A 21,802-nucleotide genomic window follows, 5' to 3' on the forward strand; every position below is an offset into this window, starting at 1 on the left:
ACTTTGTGCATCTTAAGACATAAGGGAAATATTAAAAAAACATAAAAGTTAATTTCTTTTATTATATCATATTATAGTACAATAAAACTAGAAATCAATAGAAAGCACAGAAACTACAAGACCACCTGGAATAGGACAAGTCACTTTTGAAAGTTTATTGAATCATTCAAGGAGTCAGGGAGAAAATTTCAACATTCCTGGAAACAAATTCAAGTGAACACATAACTTGTAGAGTCTTTGTGATATAGCAAAAGAAGTTCTGAGAGAAAATTCTGAGATGGACCTTGCATAGGAAGAACTGATTTTGGATCAAACATGGCCTGCTGTTGGGCTGACCTGAGAAGTGCTCCCCACTGTGGCCTGAGTTGAAAATATATAAGAATGAGTAGAATCTGAATTTTACCAGGGTCTGTAATGGCAAGGTCTGGCTCAAATTGTTTGAGGCAGCCATGGCTATCATAATACCTTCTGGAGCTGACATTGTACTTCAGCAATAAGCCGATGTAGTTTTTGTGTGGCTTCTTCAAGTCATCAATGTTCGAAGCAGCCAGTTTTGACATGATGGCCATCCAATTGACTGCCTGGCTTATAACCTTTGTCTTAGTTAGGGTTTCTATTACTGACATGAAACATCATAACCATAAACAACTAGAGAAAGAGTGGGTTTGTTTCATCTTAAAATTTTTAGTCAGCCCATAATCCAGGGAAGTTAGGGAAAGAATTCAAAGCGGGAACCTGAAAGTAAAGAATGATGCAGGGGCCATGGAGGAATGCTGCTTACTAGCTTACTTGCTCAATCATGGTTTTCTCAGCCAGCTTTCTTAGAGCACAGTCAGTGAAGGGGTGACACCATCCACAACGTGCTGGATCCTCTTGCATTAATTACTAATCAAGAAAATGTACAATCAGCTTTTTTTGCAGGCTAATATGGTGGGTACATTTTCTCAATTGACGGTCCCTCTTCCCAAACAACTGTAGCTTGTGTCAAGTTGACACAAACTGGCCATCATAATTTTTCACTCAAGGAACCCAGGGCACCAGGAGCATATCTAACAGCTATTAATTAATGGGTCAAAACTTCCCAGTGCCTAATAGCTTATTTGAAAGCATGTATGCATTAAAGACTTGCTGCTAACATAGACCCTATCTAACAGTCATCTAATGTCTCATTCCTGCTTAGGACATAGAGAGAGGTACATTCCTTAAATCTGTCTTAACATGACAGGTTGTGTGTGTGTGTGTGTGTGTGTGTGTGTGTGTGTGTGTGTGTGTGTAATGGTCATCGCCAGTATACCTCTTCTCCAATGCATATGCCTATTTTCAGTTTGTTTTTAGATATGACATCAAATAAACCGTCTTTTTTTAGGATATCCTGAAAGTTAACAAGGAGAAGGATTGTCTGTGTTTGTGTCCATGTTCTTCATGAGACCTATGCTGTTTGTATGTTTATTAGCATTCATTTATGGCTGATATCAATAAGACAGTGCCCTCTTCATTTCTAAATGCATGTTTCTATGATGATATCTCTCTGCACTTGTCTTAATATCTGTTTTACGTAAGTTCTTAAGTTGTATTGCTCAAGATTACTCAAGAAAATACTTTTAGACAAGCAATTTGGAACAAAGTAGTCACAAGCAACTCTAGCATATGTGCTTTGCTTTGTGAATTTGGAAGAAGTACCAATGAAATTTGTGAGTTTTTAAAAGATTTATATGTGAGGCCTCTCAAACTTATTGACTGGAGAATTTTTTGTAAAAATTGAAGAATGTGGATAACACTGTCAAAATAACTACTCTCGTTTCTCTCCAACAGAATCCACATATGAAAATCCATCTCTAGGTGTAGATGTAACCAACCATCTTATTAAATAAGAAACACAGAATCAATGTAAAAGAGAAAGCCAAGAGGTCAGAGCTCAGAGCTAAAATCTTACCCTTCCTCCTGCAGTGCTCCTAGCTTCCTGAATGAGAGCTATTTCCTGTGTGTATGTCTTTAAATAGTCTTTCTGTTCTGCCTTCTTATTGGTTGTAAACCCAAACACATGACTGCCTCGTCATTGCCTCTAAGTACAGCCCTCTAGGTCTTAAAGGAGTATGTCTCCAATGCTGGCTGTATCCCTGAACACAGAGATCTATGGAATTAAAGGCGTGCACCACCACTGCCACACTCTTTCTATGGCTTTAATAGCTCTGACACCCAGGCAACTTTATTTATTAACATACAATTAAAATCACATTTCAGTACAAATAGAATATCACCATATTCCCCCTTTTCTATTTTAATAAAAAGAAAAAAAGCAAAAGGTTATAACCAACAAAAGAAAAACTATATACAAAAGTACAATTGCTATATACAATATATACAAGTAATAAATACCTAAACAATGTCTAGTCCATTTGACAAATCAGAGAAAATAATTCCATTATCTATCCTATTTTGGTAAGTCCAAAATGTATCTAATTCACTTTCTATCCTAATTAATCTTCAACTATAACTAACTAACCATCAACTATAACTAACTAATCTTCAATTATAACTAACTAATCTTCAACTCCCTCAGAGACCCAAGAAGGAAATAATATTAGCTAACAAAAATAAAAACAGGAAGTGCATGCAAGCAACTTCCAAAAAATTTGTGAGTTGACAGAAACAGCCCGCTGCCTGGACAGTCATCTGAGGTTTCTCTGCAGTGTTGGGGCATCATCTTCAGCCTATAGGCTTAGCGTATCTGACAGACTCATTTGTGAAGTAGGATGTACATAAGGTCAACAGTTCAACCTCACATTGGGTGAGAGCAGTCCATGTACCAGAAACACCTGAATTCCACTAGTGTCATGTCATGATTCAGGATTTTAAATTCTGGAAATTGTTGACGGTTTTTTAATTCAGCTGTCCATTCTTCTTGGCTGTGTATATATGGCTTCATCTCAGCATCCCCTTCTTCTCCACATCCCTCTATTAAATGCCAGTCTACTATCGAGAGGCGTGAGCTTTCAGCTTCTGTTCCATTGCACAACAGAAACCATCAGCCCACTGCCTGTTAAGCAGCCTTCGAAGAAAAGGGCACTGTACCTTTTCCGGATTGCGAAGGCCACTTCAGGGATGGTGCCATATTGTCCTGGCCTCAGAAAATGCCTTTTGATAAAGCCATAACCACACTTGTTTTGGCAAGAATCAGTAGTCCTTTGTTTCATGTTCTGTCTGCCCATTTTGTCCTGTTGATTCGAGGATACTTTGTTGTCCAGTGGCTAACTTTTGCCACAATGAAAGTTAACTCCATATGTAGTTTCTTCAATGCCCATATTTTCTCTGAAGTAGATTGGTACTGCCAGGAGCCGACATGTCTCAAAAAAGAAAAATTTCTAAGTTATTAAAACATTTTAAATGCCATATTCTGTAGATCTCTGAAGGGTTTGAAGATGACCTGTCTAACTAAAATATTTCTGCTCAATTTTGAAAACATGTCTAATATGACTGCAAGTTCTATTGTAATGTCTAACTACTAACTTTCATTTCTTTATATCCTAATAGTTGGTAATAATAACATTCAAGGATCAAAGAATTGCATTACATTGTTAAATGAATGGTATAAATACAATTAGAAATATACATGTAGCATTTTCTAACAATATCAATTTCAAATTTGTATACAATATAAAACAATCCAATCCAATGTAAAGTATTTAAAACTAGTAATTGTCTTTTTCTTCTTTTCTTTCTTTCTCTCTCTCCTTTTTAAACAAGAACCTTAAATCTAATCTCCTTTGCTTAGCCTTTTTCCTAACCCTTGACAACTTGTAACCAACCCCCCTAAACAATGAAAATTATCCCAGACCCAAAACCCATTAAAAAGACCAAAAAAACATCTGCCTCACACCACTTCTTTGGGAATGTGGGCATCATATTCTTAAAATTGCTTCCTGCTTGGTATGCGTGAAGTTATCTTTATCCTGAAAGAAAAATTTTAGGTTAATTGTCAAATTCTAGGAAAGGTAACTATATCCTTCATTATTATCCAGTCTGCGTATAATGCCAAAGTTCAGGGTTTATCTCAAGTCCTTAATTAAGTTGTCTTTCAGACTGGATCATCTCAGCTAGTCATCTCAAAATTGCTCTGAGCACCTTGTAGTTCAAAGTTGATCTGTAGATGATGTTTGTCAGCTTAGTGATACTATTATTGTCCACATGGAATTGTTGTTGTTATGGGGCCCCATCTTCTTTCTGGAGACTTCAGTTGATGTTAGGCCTGGCCGTGATTTCCTGCAGAAAACTGATAAGAGACTTGAACACAAAGACATATATATGCAGCTAACTGAAGCCTTTTTTTCTAGAATTAGTTAGTACTCTATATGACCATTCATATCTTAACAAAGTTTAAAATGTATATATATCTATATATGTTAATCTTGTAAATTTTGATATAAAATTCATACTTTAAGAGAAGTTTAAAGAATCAGAATAGAATCAAAGAGTTGAGATTAGTAATAGAATAATCCCTTAATTATTTTGGCATTTGTCCTGTCCCATAGCAGAAGATGGCTCTTTTATTCTGGCATGATACAGGGAGTTTGCATTTTGCTTTTAACAACATGCTTGAGTTTAAAGAAGGAGAGAGCCATTCTCCAACTCCAAAGTCAGCTTTAAATTTTAATTGAACTGGGACTATTAGAAGACAAATAGTGTTAAATCTTTAGAGAAGAGCAGAAACAAACATTTAGGAAGACATAAAATTTTTTAGATAATATATACCCATACGCCGTTTCACTCTGTTTCCTGGGATAGATGATTTGTCCCTTTTCTTCAGTTGTCTCATTTGTCCTGTGTTCTTCAGATTCCTTAACCTTCATTCTCCTAAAAGACAAAAACAAAAACATTTCCCCAAGACTAATTTGAGGGATGTTCCTTTTTGGCAAGTTATTATCTGATTAAATGAAAAGGCATGTGTTACTGGTACAAGTTAGTTTAAATTGGATGTTCATGATGGTTGATGAACTATCACCTCCTCTAATTAAGAAGTTTCTCTTGTTCAAATCAAACCTTTATCAATTTTGATGGTACCCACAGCTTATCTTCTCCTATAGAAACAAAAGCAAAACCTTGTTCCCAACGTAATACATACCCTGGTTTCCATTCTGAGGTCAGTACATCCTTAAAGTATATAGGCTGATTTAATTCTGTAGTTTTTTCTTTTATCCAATGTCTCTCTGCAGCTGTTGTTCCTTTCTCATTGGCACTGAGAAAATTCAAAGTTAATAAAGCATTATGCAGTCTATTTCTGGGGGTTTTTGTTACTCCTTTTTGTTTATTTAGCATATCCTTTAGAGTTCTGTTTGATATTTCTATAACTGCTTGACCGGTAGGATTATGTGGTATACCTGTAATATGCTTTATATTGTAATAAGCAAAAAAACTGTTTCATTTTAACAGAGACATATGCTGGAGCATTGTCAGTTTTGATTTATGCAGGTATACCCATGATGGCCATAACTTCTAGCAAATGAGTGATTACAGAGTCATCTTTTTCAGAACTCAAAGCAGTTGCCCATTGAAATCCTGAATAAGTATTGATGGTGTGGTGTACATATTTCAATTTTCCAAATTCTGCAAAGTGAAACACGTCCATCTGCCAGATTTCATTCTTCTGAGTACCCTTTGGGTTACATCCTGCTGGTAATGGCATTTGATTGTAGAAGGAACAAGTAGGACATTTCTTTACTATTTCTTTGGCTTGTTGCCAGGTTACGGTAAAAATCCTTTTTTAAACCTTTACTATTGACCTGATTTTTTTTATGAAATTCTGAGGCCTCCAGCACATTTCCTAACACTAATTTATCAATCTCATCATTACCTTGTGATAGATGGCCTGGCAGACCAGTATGGGATCGAATGTGAGTTATATATAAAGGATGACTCCTTTTCCTGATTGTATCTTGTAACTGAATAAATAGTGAAGTTAATTCTGAAGCATCAGGGATAAATTCTGCAGTCTCAATATGTAATACCACTCTTTCATGAAAATCCATCTCTATGAAAATCCATCTCTAGGACAATGGTTGACATGTCATATATTCATCTCTACTTAGGATAGGGGATCTCAAAGATTATGTTCTGATTATTGAAAGACAACTAGTCTTGATAAAGGAGATGATTCCATGAGAATCATGTATCTAATCTTGAGATTTGTGCAGTGAGAAATTTATTCTCACTTTCTTCACAATCTTAGTCTATCATGTGACTTGAGAGCCTTGAAATGTCTCATATTAAAGACTTACCTGTACAGAATCAGTGACTAAAATGCATTTTTCCAGAATAGTTTGCTCTTGGTCACTATTGTGCTTGGTGATAATTGCCCTATTAGGAATACAGGGATCCCCAGGTCCCAGTTTGGGCTGACATCACTTTCTGCTGCAGAGACACACTTCAGTATCCTCTGGCTCTGGACAAAGCATTCACATCTGATATTTGGCCTTACATTCAAAGACTGATGTTCAGAATCTTGTGTTTCTAGAAATAAATATCTTTTCAGCATATGAAAGTAATTGGAAGAATGAAGGGACAAAATTTTTAGAGGTGAGAAAATAATAACCATATGTCCTTCTTTTTCTCATCATTCCATAGTACAAACTCTAGCTAAGAAAATATTATTTTCATCAACTGCAAAGTCAGCTTTTTTTAGTTGACTCAACTAATAATTCACAATTCACTGTATTACTCATAATTTCTGAATAATATAGTAAATTAAATTTCACTATAAGATTGGATTTGAAATAATTTATATTTTACAGTTACCTTAAATTTAAGAACATACATTCAGCAATAAGAAAAAGCAAAGATAGAGAAACAAAGAAAGATCACTTATATATTTGAAAGAATTTCCTTATGACTTAGATTTACTAAAAATATGAAGTCCTTTGTAATGTGGCAATAGTGTTGGATATACATGTGCTGCTGAGGAGAAGATCTATGCCTCTCTGTTTTTGTGTGTATGCATGTAACTATGTTCCCTTGAGTCTAAACCACTGTATTTTCTGAAAAATTATAGAGAATTATAAGCATTGCTTTCTTATTAAATATTTATATTTAAAATGTGAGTAAATTAAGATGCTCATGTCTTCTTTTTCCTCAACAAGGTTGAGTTCCATAAATACATTTGGACACATATGACTATAATAGAGGAAAATCTTGAATACACAATATAGAGTAGCTACCTTCAAAACACTAACATTTCTGGCAAATCTAATTTTACAGAATTATAATGTTAAAATAGGGTTTCACACATTTCCTAAGGACACTCAAGCACCTTGAATGAACAATATAGCATGCACAAAGTTAGGAAAAATACATATCTTTTTCAATAAATATGGATGGCAATAGATGTATACATGCATACATATATGTTAACATTGAATTAGATAATTTAAGAAACATTATACTATTTTATCACACCATTTATTTAATGGATGCTTTAAACAATGTTGCTAGTTAAAAGTGGAAAAAAGAGAGAGTAACAATTTAATAAGACTGGTAAAAGTAGCAACTTATCAAAATTACACTTACGTCTATCCTGTTGTTTATAAATAACTATTCATTTTACATATCAAGAGAGACATTTAAAAGAAACATTTCTACTCATTCAGTATTTCTCTCTTCTTTTAGGACATGTTGTCTGCTCTGTGAAATGGGCACATGTGTAAATTTACATGGTTACAAGCAAAGCAACTCAGGATTTCAGGAGGGATGCCCAGGAAATAGAAACTGACAGGTGGGTAGAAGTTGGTAAGCATAACTAAAATAATCTGAGAAGTAAACACAGGATTAATAAAGAAATTAAAACTTGATTTGGTGAGAAGTAACATATTGTTATAACATACTGGGATATTAATCTGAAAACAGAAAAGGGGAGAAAAATTGTGCAAAGCATGAATAAAATGTGAAATTGGCATTTTTAGAAATAAACTTTGCTTTCATGAATGTCCTATTTTTATATATTTTTATAGTTATATGAGGTCAAGTAATAAAGGGTTACAGCCAAAAGATAAGTGGTCATCTATAATCCTTTCTATCTAGGATATTCATAAATTTTGATAAAAACTAAATGAAATGGGAAATTAAGGGTTTTTGTTCAATATACAATACACACTTGTATGAAAATGGCATCATGTAGTACAGTACTGTGTACAATGAATATACACAAAGAAACATTTTAAAATCTAAATAAAGTAATAAATCAACTGGACTTATATCCTCTATTGTTTGTGCAGTATGAAGTTACAATAACAAGGAAAAAAGTTTACAAAACACAAGTTCAAAGGGGGCTATTGAAAGTGAAAATTGAGTCTTAGTTACTATAACATAAAAATAAAACACACAAGTCTAAAATTATTTTACAAGGCTCTAAAATTATTCAACACTAACAAGAGTACCCTATAAAAGACTGATAAAATACTCCAGACTACCTGCTTTTATATTATAAGAAAAATACTAGCAGATAACTAACCTATGCGTAATGTCTTACAACTAAAACACTATGGTTGTATTGTTTGTTCTTAGCATGGTGTTTACAAATATACATTTCAGGCAGAGAAGTGCATTATCATATTCTTTTACTTTTTTCCCCCAAATGCATCTTTGTTACTTTTCCTACTGACAGAATGGGACACCTACCAAGAACCTGTTTATATATTTGACATCTCTCTGTCTGTGTTTTGTGGATAATCTTATATGTGCTGTTGAGGAAGAAAGGGGTGAATTTCCCAAAAGAACAGGGGAGACAACTTGGAAAAACTGAGCAGTCAATGACGTTTAAGTATTTTACACATGGTCTGTTTTTTAGCTCTGAACATTTTTAAAACATTTTTTTTTCCTTTTGAGATTGTATATAATTATGTCATTTCTCCCTTCCCTTTCCTTTCTTCAAAGCCTCTCATACACCACTCCTTGCTCTCTTTAAAATTTATGGCCTTTTTCAATAATTGTTACATGCATTTAGGAATATCTGTGTCTATATACCTATATGTACATATATCCTGATCAGACTGTATAATGTTACGTGTGTGTTTTCAGGACTGACCATTTGGGACTGGTTAACCAATTGGTGTGCTCTTCCCCGGGTAAGACAATTTCTCCCACTCTCATTCCTTAGTTGTTTGTAGTTCCTGGTGTAGCTCTGTGTCTTTAACAGTTCTCAGTGAACTCTGTATTCTGTGATCTCTCTCCCTCTCCCTCTCTCTCCCTCTCCCTCTCCCTCTCCCTCTCCCTCTCCCTCTCCCTCTCCCTCTCCCTCTCCCTCTCCCTCTCCCTCTCCCTCTCCCTCTCCCTCTCCCTCTCCCTCTCCCTCTCCCTCTCCCTCTCCCTCTCCCTCTCCATCTCCATCTCCATCTCCATCTCCCTCTATCTCCATCTCCATCTCCATCTCCATCTCCATCTCCTTCCTGCCTGTCTGTTATACAGAACATATCCCATCTTCCACCTTTAGGGTCCATATCTCTCATGCAGATTTCTGATCCCTTTCCATTTCCTTTTTATCTAACATGCATTTCTGCACTTGTCACCCTCCTTTTTGTGAGTAGAGAGTGATGACAATCAACAACAGCTCAGGTGGCCATTTCATCCTGGTGGGCTTCTCTGATCAGCCACAACTTGAAAAGATCCTCTTTGTGGTGGTGCTAATCTCCTACCTCCTGACACTGGTAGGCAACACAGTGATCATCCTTGTCTCCTGTTTGGATTCTGCGCTCCAAACACCCATGTACTACTTCCTGACAAACCTCTCTTTTGTTGATATCTGCTTCTCCACCAGCATTGTTCCTCAGCTGCTGTGGAACCTCCATGGTCCAGCCAAGACAATTACTGCCACAGGCTGTGCTATTCAGCTTTATGTGTCTCTGGCTCTGGGGTCCACTGAGTGTGTCCTCCTTGCAGTTATGGCCTTTGATCGCTATGCTGCTGTTTGCCGGCCACTCCATTATGCCACAGTCATGCACCCGCGGCTCTGCCAGTTTCTTGCAGGAATCGCATGGCTGAGTGGAGTGGGCAACACACTGATTCAGGGCACCATCACCCTCCGCCTGCCTCGCTGTGGGAACCACAGGATTTATCACTTCATCTGTGAAGTTCCTGCCATGATCAAGTTAGCCTGTGTAGACATTCACGCCAATGAAGTGCAGCTTTTCATGGCTTCCTTGGTGCTGCTCCTCCTTCCCCTGGCACTCATCTTGGTATCATATGGGTACATTGCCCAAGCACTGATGAGGTTAAGGTCAGCTCTAACCTGGGGTAAAGCTCTTGGAACCTGTGGATCCCACCTGCTGGTAGTAGTGCTATTTTATGGCACAAGCACCGCTGTCTACATCCAGCCTAATAGCTCCTATGCACATAGTCAAGGGAAGTTCATCACCCTTTTGTACACTGTGGTTATTCCTACTCTAAACCCCCTCATTTACACTTTAAGAAACAAAGATGTGAAGGGGGCTTTGAAAAGGCTGGTGAGAAAAGATAACACCAGAGAGAAAATTCTTGGGAAGTAGAGATATAAATCTGTTCTCACTAAGATGAAGGTGCTGATCCAGATGCATTACCCAGGGTCACCCTGACACAGATGATCCAAAATCAAACTCACAGGCCTCTCTGGAGAGGTACCAGCAATAAAACCACTTCCCTAGCTATCGAACTCAGAGATGTCCCATCAAAACAGGTATCTGTTTTATTACTGATAATCAGATAATCTAATAAACTGAAAAAAAAAATCTGCTTTTGTCAAGATTCTCCAATCGATTTTTTCTTATGGTCATTCTTTCATTAAGAATTCTGGCTCTATCTTATTAGAGTAAATATGTCTATTGGTTGATCTCTTTTCTATAAAGTGTGTTTACAGCTAGCTAGACATCTTTGAGGAATTCTTTAGTTGTGTGTTCATGTGAGCCCAATGATATATGGTTCCTTGTATCCTTGGAATAAGGTCTCCTGGTAGTGCCCTAGTCTAAGCCAGACACCTGGGTTTTTGCTCCCCCCCCCCTCACTGCTCTGCTCTGCTCTGGTGTCTCCTAGTGGAGTTTTGTTGTATTTTACACACTATGTTTTTGCTAAGTGAGATTTTCACTAAAATTTCAATTTTACATATCAAATTATGTCCACTGGGTGGTGATTCCTGAGGCTTATTTTCTGTATTTGCAATCTTGGATGTTTTTTTTTCTTTATTAAGAAATATTCTTCTCACTCTACATACCACCCACAGATCTCTCCTCCTCACTCCTCTCACCCTCTTGCCCTCCCTCTCAAGCCACCCCACATCCATCCCCACATCCCCCAAATCAGGGTTTCCCAAGGGGAGTCAGCAGAGCCTGGCACACTGAGCCTAAGCAGGTCCAAGCCCCTCCCCACTGCACCAAGGTACCTGGTTCCTAAAAGCCTGCCCATGCACTAGAGACAGATCCCGATCCCCCTGCCTGGGTGCTCTTGGATGGTTTTTTAATCTTGTGATCTTAGAAATCCAGTCCCTTCCAGGCAAAACCAGACATAAAAGTTGAGGAACTATAAAATGATTATGAATTCATAGGTTCTCAAATTCAGCCTTCTGTAGTTAGTTTGTAAAATTCATTAAATGTTTAAAGAATGTGTAATATATGTTCCTTTGGATTTCTATAGCTAGGCAAAGCAGAGGCAAAAAATCTTATAAAAGTATAAATTGGACAAATTAAGGAGAAAATGTGTTTCTTAAAGCCATATAAATCTAAACTTGAAAGTCACCCCAATTATCTTTAATTTTGTCTGATTAACACTTAAATATTGAACTAAATAATCCATCAATAACACTAAAAATACACTTGATTTTTGAAATTGATTGAAGAAATTTTTCTAGAACTCTTCTATACAAAGTTAGATCGCTAACTTGCTGGTATTTTCACTCACATTTACAATAGAGTTTTCCCACTATTCAGTGCTTCTGACTCCAAGATGCCTGATGTTGCTACACAGACAACATTATTAACTAAAATCAAAGGGAAGATATTGTACCAAGATCTCAATAGATAAACACTTTTCAAACAAAATTACAGCAATTTCATTTCTGATTTAAAATTACTACAAAAATATAAGATTGAATCAGTATAAAGTATTCAGTATTCAGTCATGAATACTTGACATTTACAGAGGCTTCACTTGTGATTGTTTCTCTAGTTTTTGATAAACCCATTTAAAATATTTATCATACTTTATTATTGCATATATGTGTCTATGTGCACATGCATACAGATGCCTGAGGAAGCCAAAGAGTTATTGAATTCCTTAGAGCTGTAGTTGTCCAGTTGGGCACTGAGAATAATGTGAATAAAACTCAGGTCCTCTGCAGGAACTGTGTGCACTCTGAACAGCTGAGGCACTTTCTGTAGCCCTTGATGGTCTTTGGTGTTACCAGCTTTCTTCTTAGACCTATTTTTGATGTGTCCCTAAGGTTTTGTTATGGTGTGCTTCCCTCTTTGTTGTTGTTTTGAGTACAAATAACTTTTATTAAATTTGTTTTAGAGCTCTTTGCATACGTATGAATGCACACTGATTATTCTCATTCCTTTTGTTAAATTTTTCATTGTAATTTTTCCATTGGCTAACGGGTGGTTGGAGGAATATGCTGTTTAATTTCCATGTTTGTGAATATTACAAAGATTTTCTTATTATTGATTCCTAGTGTTGCACTATAGTGATCAGAGAAGATACTTAATAATTTTGACATTGTTTTTATTAGTTAAGACATAGTTTCTAAATTTTCCTAAATTTTATTTATCCTGGAGACTGTGTGTGCTGGTTAGTCAATTCCAAGCAAACTAGAGACTGTAGCTGAAAGTTTTCCTGTGTCCTGGCCAGTGGTCAGGACAAATCTCTCCCACTCACAACCCCCAAGTAAACACACAGAGGCTTATATTAATTATAACTGCTCAGCCATTAGCTTAGACTTACTACTAATTAGCTCTTAAACTTAAATTAACCCATAATTCTGATCTATGTTTAGTCACATAGCTTGGTACCTTTTCTTAGTTCTGCCTTCACATCTTGTTTCCTCTATGTCTGGCTGGCGACTTCTGACTCAGCCTTCCTCTTCCCAGAATTCTCCTCATCTGCTTACCCTGCCTATACTTCCTGCCTGGCTACTGGCCAGTTCAGCATTTTATTTATCAACTAATCAGAGCAACATGTATTCACAGCATACAGAACAACATTCCACAGTCCTTCCCCATTTCTGTCTAATCAAAAAGGAAGATTTTTAACTTTAACATAGTAAAATTACATATAAGAGAACAGTTATCAAGCAAGAATTACAGTTACAATATCTAGTCTATTTGTATTTGGCAAAATTAAAGAAAATATTCTATCATCTATCCTATATTTGTGAGTCTAAAGTTTCATATCTAATTTATCTTTGATCATAACCAAGGAAAATTATAACTATCTAGTCTTCAACCATATCAAAGACCTTAGAAGGATATAATATTACCTAAGTAAACAGGAAATGCATTGTAAGCAACTTCCAAAACTCTAGAATGACAGAGACAGCTGGCTACCTGGACAGTTACCCAAAGTTCCTCTGCAACATTGGGCATCTATCTTCAGCCCACAGGCCTAGAGTCTCTCTGTGGCTTCTTTCTGTGTCCTGTAGAATGTCTGACAGTTTTCTCTGCAAAGCAGGAACCTGAAGGACCATCTATTCTTGCAAAGTTCAGTGGTCACCTTCCTATGGGTACTGCATGTCCAGTTTATACAACATTTTGTTAAGCAGTCAAGCCAAGAACATTTTCTTGCTCAAATGGCTAGCTTTTGCCATGAAGAAGATAAACTCTATATGGAGTGTCTTGATGCCCATCAATTTCCTTGAAATAATTGGTGCTGCCAGGAGCAAACATGTCTCATTGTTTAGAAAAATCTAAGTTTTTAAAACATTTTAAACACCATATCCTGTAGATCTTTAAGTGTTTGAAGATCACCTACCTAATTGAAATATATCTATGTATAACTAGAAAACTTATCTAACATAAGTTTGATTATCATTGATGACTAATTATTAATCTGTATTTCTTAATTATACATTACAATTTCAATGAGCTGCACAAACATAATACCTAAACAAGAGTAGAAATATACATACAGCATAACAAAATTAACTTTAAATTTATATCAATAAACTAAAATCCTTGGCAATGTAAAATATTTTAAGCAAGTTATTGCTCTTTAAAAGTAGAATCAATAATTTACCCTTTTATCCTATCATATCTATATCCTATATTTCTATTTCATATCCCCCTTCTCTTCTTTTAGAAAGAGATTGACTATGACCAATAACAATTTATAACCAACAACCTAAACAAAAACAAACATCCATAATCCATTTTTGGGAATGTGGACATAGTTTTCTAGGCTACTTCCTGCTGATAGGGGGCTGGTAGTCATATGGGGATTCCTGAGAAAATTCGAGATAATGGTCAAGTCCTGGGTGGGCTGGCTATAACCTTTGTTGATAGATACCATGTGTTAAGGTTCAGGAGGTCTGGATTGATCAAATCTGATCCATCTCAACCTGGAACAAATCCATAGTCTCTTGCTTCCTGTGGAAATAAAAACAGAGCCTCCTTTCCATAGCAACATATCCTTAGATCCAAATTTTGAAATCAAGTTACCTTTAAAATATACATATTGGTTTAACTGAGCAGCCTTTACAATCAAATGTCTTTCTGTAGTTAAAAATCCCAAAGACAATTTAATCCAGACTCTGTGTGTGATTTCCATCTTTACGTGGCTTATTTTTTATATTACTTTTTTCTGTCTCTTTAAAGATTTTATTTTTTAAAACTATTTCTTTACAAAACTGTCTATATACCTTTTCCTCTCTCTTCCAAGCCTATGTATATTTTTATACACATTGTAAACCATTTAAAGTCTTATTTCATCTGAATATGACTTAAGTGAATCTATAATCCTTCTCTGACCAGGAGAGATTTTAAACTGCTAAACTGCATTTTTAGGCCTGAAGCAGCAGCCTTGGCTACTGACTCTGCCCATTTCAGCTTTTCAACATGGAGGAGATAATTCACCTCCAGTTCTGGGAGCCATGTTCTCCACTGACTCTGGGAGGCAGTGGGTCCATGCCTCCATCCAGAAGCATGTAGCCCAGAAACCCTTCTTTTTTTTGTCTGTTCTTGCAAAAGCTAAATTCACCATGCAGCATACTACACAGCTTAGAGATGCCTCTGTGTACTGTGGCAGGAATCCACCATGCTGCAGGTCAAGCCCACATGCTGCAAACCTGCCATGCTGTAGCTCAAGTCTACAGGCTGCAGCTGGCCTGAGAGATACACTAGGAAGTTGTTTTTAGCCCCCTTTCACAATCCTTTTTTTTAAAGCTTTTTCAGGTTTGAGGTGGAAATTCTTGCTACCACATTGAGTGCCGAATGTAGTTGGAAGCTTTCCTGTGTCCCAGCCAGCTGGCAGTTTGAACAAATCTCTCACACTCGTGTCTCCCAGGTAAACACACAGAGGCTTATATTAATTATAACTGCCCAGCTAGCTCAGATGGTAGAGTATGGGACTCTTAATCCCAGGGTCATCGGTTCCAGCCCCACATTGGAGGCCAAATGTAGCTGGAGGTTTTCCTGTGTCCCAGCCAGCTGTCAGGACAAATCTCTCCCACTCACAACCCCCAAGGAAACACACAGAGGCTTATATTAATTATAACTGCTCGGTCACTAGTTCAGACTTATTACTAACTAGCTCTTACACTTAAATTAACCCATAATTCTGATCTATGTTTAGCCACATGGCTTGGTACCTTTTCTCATTTCTGCCTTCACATCTTGTTTCCTCTGTGCCTGGCTGGTGACTTCTGACCCAGCCTTCCTCTTCCCAGAATTCTGGTCTGCTTACCCTGCCTATACTTCCTGTCTGGCTATTGGCCAATCAGCATTTTATTTGTCAATGAATGAGAACGACACATATTCACAACATACAGAACCACATTCCACAGCAAGAGACACCTGGGAAGAAGGAACCTCAGTAGAGTAATTGCCTCCACCATATTGGCAGACAGGCACATTTGTGGAGAATTTTCTTGAGTTTAATTTATGGAGGAGGGCAAAGAGCACATAGATGGTACCATTCCTAGTCAGATGAGCTCCTGTGTTTTATAAGACAGATAGCTGAACATGAGCCTAGAAGGAGGCAAAGAAGCAACATCCTTCCACAGTTTCTGTTCCAGTTCCTGTCTCTAGGTTCCTACTCTGAGCTCCTGCTATGGCTTCCTTTGGTGATTGACTGTCAATTGCAAGTGTAAGATGAAATAAAAGCCTTTACCTAAAAGCTGTTTTCTTCAGTGTCCTGTCAGAGCAACAGAAAGCAAACCAGGGCAGCATTTATAAACAGTTGAGGTCCCTGTGTGTTCTCAAGCTGAAGGAGGGAATGTTTGCTAGACAATAGGATCATTGTATTCAACATGATTTAAGTCCACTATTTCCTTTTTCTTTTCTTTTGTATAATCTGTCCAGGTAGATTAAAGCCCCCCACTACTTTATCTCTGTGTTGCAGTCCGTCTTTCCATTCGAGTCTATTCATACTTATATATTGAGATGCTCACAGGCTAGGTACGTTATATTTCCAATTTTCTTATTAAATTGACTGTTGAACATTAAGTAATGACTCTCTCTTTTTTATAGTTTCAAAAAATTAAAGTCCGTTTTATCTGATTTAAGTCTAACTATTGCAGCTATGTTCTGGTTTCCCCTTTTAAGGAGTATTTTCTTTTAACCCTTCATTTTTAATGTTTAAATGTCCCCACAAATCAAGTGAGTCATTGCAGTTTACAGATGGATCCTGTTGTTCTTTTTAGTTATCTACCTAATCTGTATATTATATCAAATAATTTTATCTGTTTGCATTCTAGGTAATTACTGATACTAAAGCCATTTTGATAATTGTTTAAATAACCTGCCATCTAATTGTAACAGATGACTTTAAGCTAAATTAATTTGATTGCAAGAAACAAAAGGTATATTTTAAATCCATATAGGTGTCATAATTTGGATTTTCTTATTATAATTTATCTCTATATTACATATATATTAAAATTATTCTGTAACTTTTAATAGTTTTGTATTTAATGTTGATATATTTGCATATCATCCTTAAATATTTAGCATATTCTGAATTTGAGTGTATATTAGCAATAAAAGTATTATAGTTTTAGTATTGCTCATTGGTGCCTTTTTCCTTCTGCTTCTAAGAACTCTCTCAGCTTTTAAAATCTGATTGGTCTGCTGGTGATGAGCTACCCCAGTTTGTCTGTCTTAGGAAATAGCGAGCTCTTCATGACTTCAGAAGGGCAGATTTGATGGGTGGAATTTCCTTCCTTCCTTCCTTCCTTCCTTCCTTCCTTTCTTTTTTTCTTCCTCCCTTCCTTCTTTCCTTTCTTTCTTTCTATTTTGTCATTAGGAGTAATTTTATTTCTATGTTCCTTTAGCACTCTCAGATGTGGGTTCCATAATCCAATTTAAACAAGACAGATGTGTAGCATGATCTGCTTAAGGGGCCCTCTGGCAGTAGGATCAGAATCCACCCCTGGTGCATGAGCAGGCCTTTTGGAGTCAACTTCTATGATGGGATACCTCACACAGCCTTGAGGCAGGAGAAGGGGATTAGACCTGCATCTACAAAATGTACCTCCCCATTGGAGGCCTTACCTTCTTGTAGGAGGCAGTGGGAGGTGGGGTAGGAGGGGGAGGCTAGAGAGCTAGGAAGAGGGAAGAAGGGATCTTTGATATGTAAAACAAATAAAAAATTTCTTAATTAAAAAAAGTGGTTGGTTACTCTCATAACATTTGTGCAACTGTTGTGCCAGTATAGTTTTCAGGCAGGTGATAGATCCTGTTGACATGCTTAGCTGGGATAATGTACCATTCTTTTACTGTCAACTGCGTTATTCTCTATGAGATTATGCTTTATCATATAAGTAGTAACATTAGTTGATGGACACTGAAAATGATCTACAAAAAGATTTATCTGGGAATAGCTGAAAGAGTAATAAAAAGTAGGGTGTAAGTGGAGGGAAAAAGCAAGAAAAGTCTTATGTGGCAAATACTGCATTTAAATCTCTACAGAAAATGTTCTCATTGCCACAGTTACAAACAGCTGAGGACATGACCAGTCATAGGATTTTCTCTGTCTCCGGTTGCTCTGTTTTGTTTGTGTTCCTGTTCCTTTTATTTTCAATTACTCTCATGGAAAACTAATACATATATCTAACACTTGCTAAAATTATGGGGAAATAGAATACCTTTATTCTGAGCAACAGCTATGTTAAAGCCTGCCCATTATTTTGGTTTTGCCTGCTTGTGTACTAGCCTTTGCTATATAAAAACAAAATATGTACTTTTATAAGTCTAGCTTTTGAAATTATGATAAGGTATCTGGAGGAAAAACTACCTGGCAGGAAAGACCTAAAAGATAGATTAGAATATCCAAGTCTTCACATGTCTTTATGTGCCAATGGGGAAAACTGAAATTAATACCACAGATTACTTTTATGCTCCGTAGAGTTGTAGCTCACTTAAACAATAATAAAATAATTTCCCCAAGAACTTTCAAGGGTCAAAGAGATGGCTGGGCCTGTTATCCCTAACATGCAGCTTAGGAACTTTTATATTCCTCTAATGCCTTGACCTTCCTCTGTCTAATAGACTAATTTTATAGTAAAATGCTAAAGGCCATGTTCCTTCTTTCTACCCTACTTCTTTGCTATTTTTCTAAAATGTCTGGAATTTTATTTTCAAAACTATAATTGTAAAAATGAAGCAATATGACTTTGGCTTTTGATAGAATCCAATACAACCTCATTTGTGACCCTGGATCTTTTAAAATATTTTATTTAATATTCATACACATAGTGTGTTTGGATATAATCCACCCCCTATTTTCCCCTTCAATTTCTCTCTCTCCTCTCTCTCTCTCTCTCTCTCTCTCTCTCAAAGATAAGTAAATACCCACTCATTCCAATTAATTCTGCCTTTGTGTGCATGGGTGTGGGACCATATATTGATCATGGGTAACCTATGATCGGTCAGCATCCCTGAAGAAAAGCAATGAATCACCCTCTTCTAGTAGCCATTATCTGCCAATAGCTTCTCAAATAAGCATGGGACTTCATGGGTCCTTTCTCTATCCATGCTTGCTTTAGAAAGTCTGCCATGGCTCTTGAACAAGTCTTGTGCATGCAATCATAGCCACTACCTCTGGCTCGTGTACTATTTCTGGCCATTCTTCCTGAATGATCTCTGAATCTTGCAGGAAGGATGATGATATTGATGTCCATTTGAATCTGAGTACTACACAGTTTCTTACTCTTCCCATGTTGACAGGTTATGTGTCTCTGTATTAATAACCACCTACTACAAAAAGAAGCTTCTTTGATTAGGGTTGTGAAAACACTAATCTAGGAGTATAAAGAAAATAACTTAAGGAATGGTTTATTACTATGTCCATTTACATAGTACTATATTCTCTCCTAGAGTCTATGACCGAACTAGCCATGAGTTTTTGGCCTAGCTAATTCTACCAGGTATGAGTTCCAACTTATGGAGTAGGTTTTAAATACAAGCACACAGTGGTTGTTTGCTCCTATAACATTCATCTAGTATACTACCAGTTGGTTTATCTTGCTAGGCCAGTTGTTACTATATTTCACAGTGTTCAGAGGTAGGAGTGTCTTAGTTAAAGTTTTTATTGCTGTGAAGAGACACCATAACCATGGCAACTCTTATAAGGAAAAAACATTCATTGGGGAGGCTTACATTTTCAGAGGTTTAGTCCATTATCATCATGGTGTGACATGGTGGCATACAGGCTGACATCATGAGGGAGAAGGAGCTGAGAGTTCTACATCTTGACCCTCAGGCAATAGGAAGTAAACTGTCTCACTAGGTGTAGCTTGGACACAGAAGACCTCAAAGCCTACCCCTACAGTGACACACCTCCTTCTATAAGGTCACACTTACTTCAACAAAGCCACACCTCATAACAGTGCCACTACCTAGGGGGATCTTTTCTTTCTAGCCACCACATAAAGACTTCTGGTGACTTTTCTCCCAGAGTAGCATGAATAGCAATTTATAGCTGTTGGTTGTTAGATTTTTCTTTTCCATCATCATTCTCAATATATCCTCTAATTCTTTCCTGACTTGTAGGGATTCTGTAGAAAAGTCTGCTTCTACATACAAACAAATTCCTTTTTAAATTTTTTACTTGATTCCTTCTTATTGCAATTTTTAGACTGATCTTTGCATTTGATTTGGATAGTTTAGCCATAACATACCGGAGTATTTAAAACTTCACTTATTTGGAGTCATATTTGTAGTGGTGGTCAGCTTGAATTCATTTGGTGATATTTAACTGTTCTCTATCTAGTTATTCATATTTTTCCTGGTTTCAACAATTTTTGCTCTTTATTTAGTTAAAATGTCTATCCCTTTATGTTTTTCTTTTCCTGTGGAATTCAAATTTTTTCTTTGTTTCCTTCCCATTAATCTCATAGCTTTTTACTTTCTGTATTTTTTTCTTTTTTGACACACTTGTACATTTGAATTATCCCTTGTAATATATATATATATATATATATATATGTGTGTGTGTGTGTGTGTGTGTGTGTAAATTAAGTCTGAGTTTCCTGTACATTTGAATAAATTTCTTTAAAAACTGAAATACTAAAGAAAAGGTATAATAGTCTCTTTAAATAATTAAAAAGCATACTTGGTGTTTGAAAGATTTCTAGCAGCATACAATTATAATTATTGAAAAGAGAGGCTATAAATTTGAAAGAGAGCAAGCACACAGTACACAGGGGGGCTTGCAGGAAGGAAAGGAAAGGAAAAATGTAATAATATTTTAATCTCAAAAAAGTGAAAAAATGGAAGGTAGAGGCTTGTGTAGAGGAAAAGACAAGAAAATTGGAAGAACACTGTAAACAACTAGAGGAAAGGGCAAAAAAATTAGAAGAAAACAATAAAGCCCTCCAAGAAAACAATAAAGTCCTGGAAGAAAACAATAAAGTCCTGCAAGAAAACAATAAAGCACTGAAAGAAAATCATGAAAAAGCAATGAAACAAACAAAGGAAATAGTCCAAGAACTGAAAAGGGAAATTGAAAAAATAAAGAAGACACAAACAGAGGGAATGCTGGAAATAGAAAACCTGAGTAAAAGATCAGGAACTTCAGATGCAAGTATAAACAACAGAATGCAAAAGATGGAGAGATGGAAGAGAGGATTTCTGGCATTGAAGATACAGTAGAAGAAATAGTTTCATCAGTCGAAGGAAACACTAAAGCCAACAAAGTCATGAACCAAAATGTCCAAGAAATTTGGGACACCATGAAAAGACCAAACCTACGAATTATAGGGATAGAAGAAGGGGAAGAATACCAACTCAAAGGCACAGAAAATATATTCAACAAAATTATAGAAGAAAACTTTCGCAACTTAAAGAAGGAAATGCCTATGAAGATACAAGAAGCCTATAGAACACCAAACAGACTAGATCCCCCCAAAAAAGTCCCCTTGACACATAATAATTAAACAACTAAATGTACAGAATAAAGAAAGAATATTAAGAGCAGCCAAGGAAAAAGGCCAAGTGACCTATAAAAGTAAACCCATCAGAATAACACCCAATTTCTCAATGGAGACTTTGAAAGCCAGAAGGACCTGGACAGATGTAATGCAGACACTAAGAGACCATGGATGTCAGCCCAGACTAATATACCCAGCAAAACTTTCAATCAT

General features: G+C 36.5%; 1 protein-coding gene across 1 annotated transcript; it reads left to right on the plus strand.

The window, feature by feature from the left end:
• The first annotated feature begins 9,575 nt into the window (after positions 1-9,575).
• Positions 9,576-10,526, plus strand: LOC102906797 (olfactory receptor 2G3-like). The gene has a single exon (XM_006996848.3). It carries the CDS (start codon positions 9,576-9,578, stop codon positions 10,524-10,526), a length of 951 nt encoding a protein of 316 aa, XP_006996910.3.
• The last annotated feature ends 11,276 nt before the right edge of the window (positions 10,527-21,802 follow it).

This window comes from Peromyscus maniculatus, chromosome 21, assembly GCF_049852395.1.
Source record: "Peromyscus maniculatus bairdii isolate BWxNUB_F1_BW_parent chromosome 21, HU_Pman_BW_mat_3.1, whole genome shotgun sequence".
NCBI lineage: Eukaryota > Metazoa > Chordata > Mammalia > Rodentia > Cricetidae > Peromyscus > Peromyscus maniculatus.

What these genes read in the sequence shown, in the direction of transcription:
- LOC102906797 (XM_006996848.3), top strand. Translation starts at nt 9,576, where the DNA reads ATGACAATCAACAACAGCTCAGGTGGCCATTTCATCCTGGTGGGCTTC.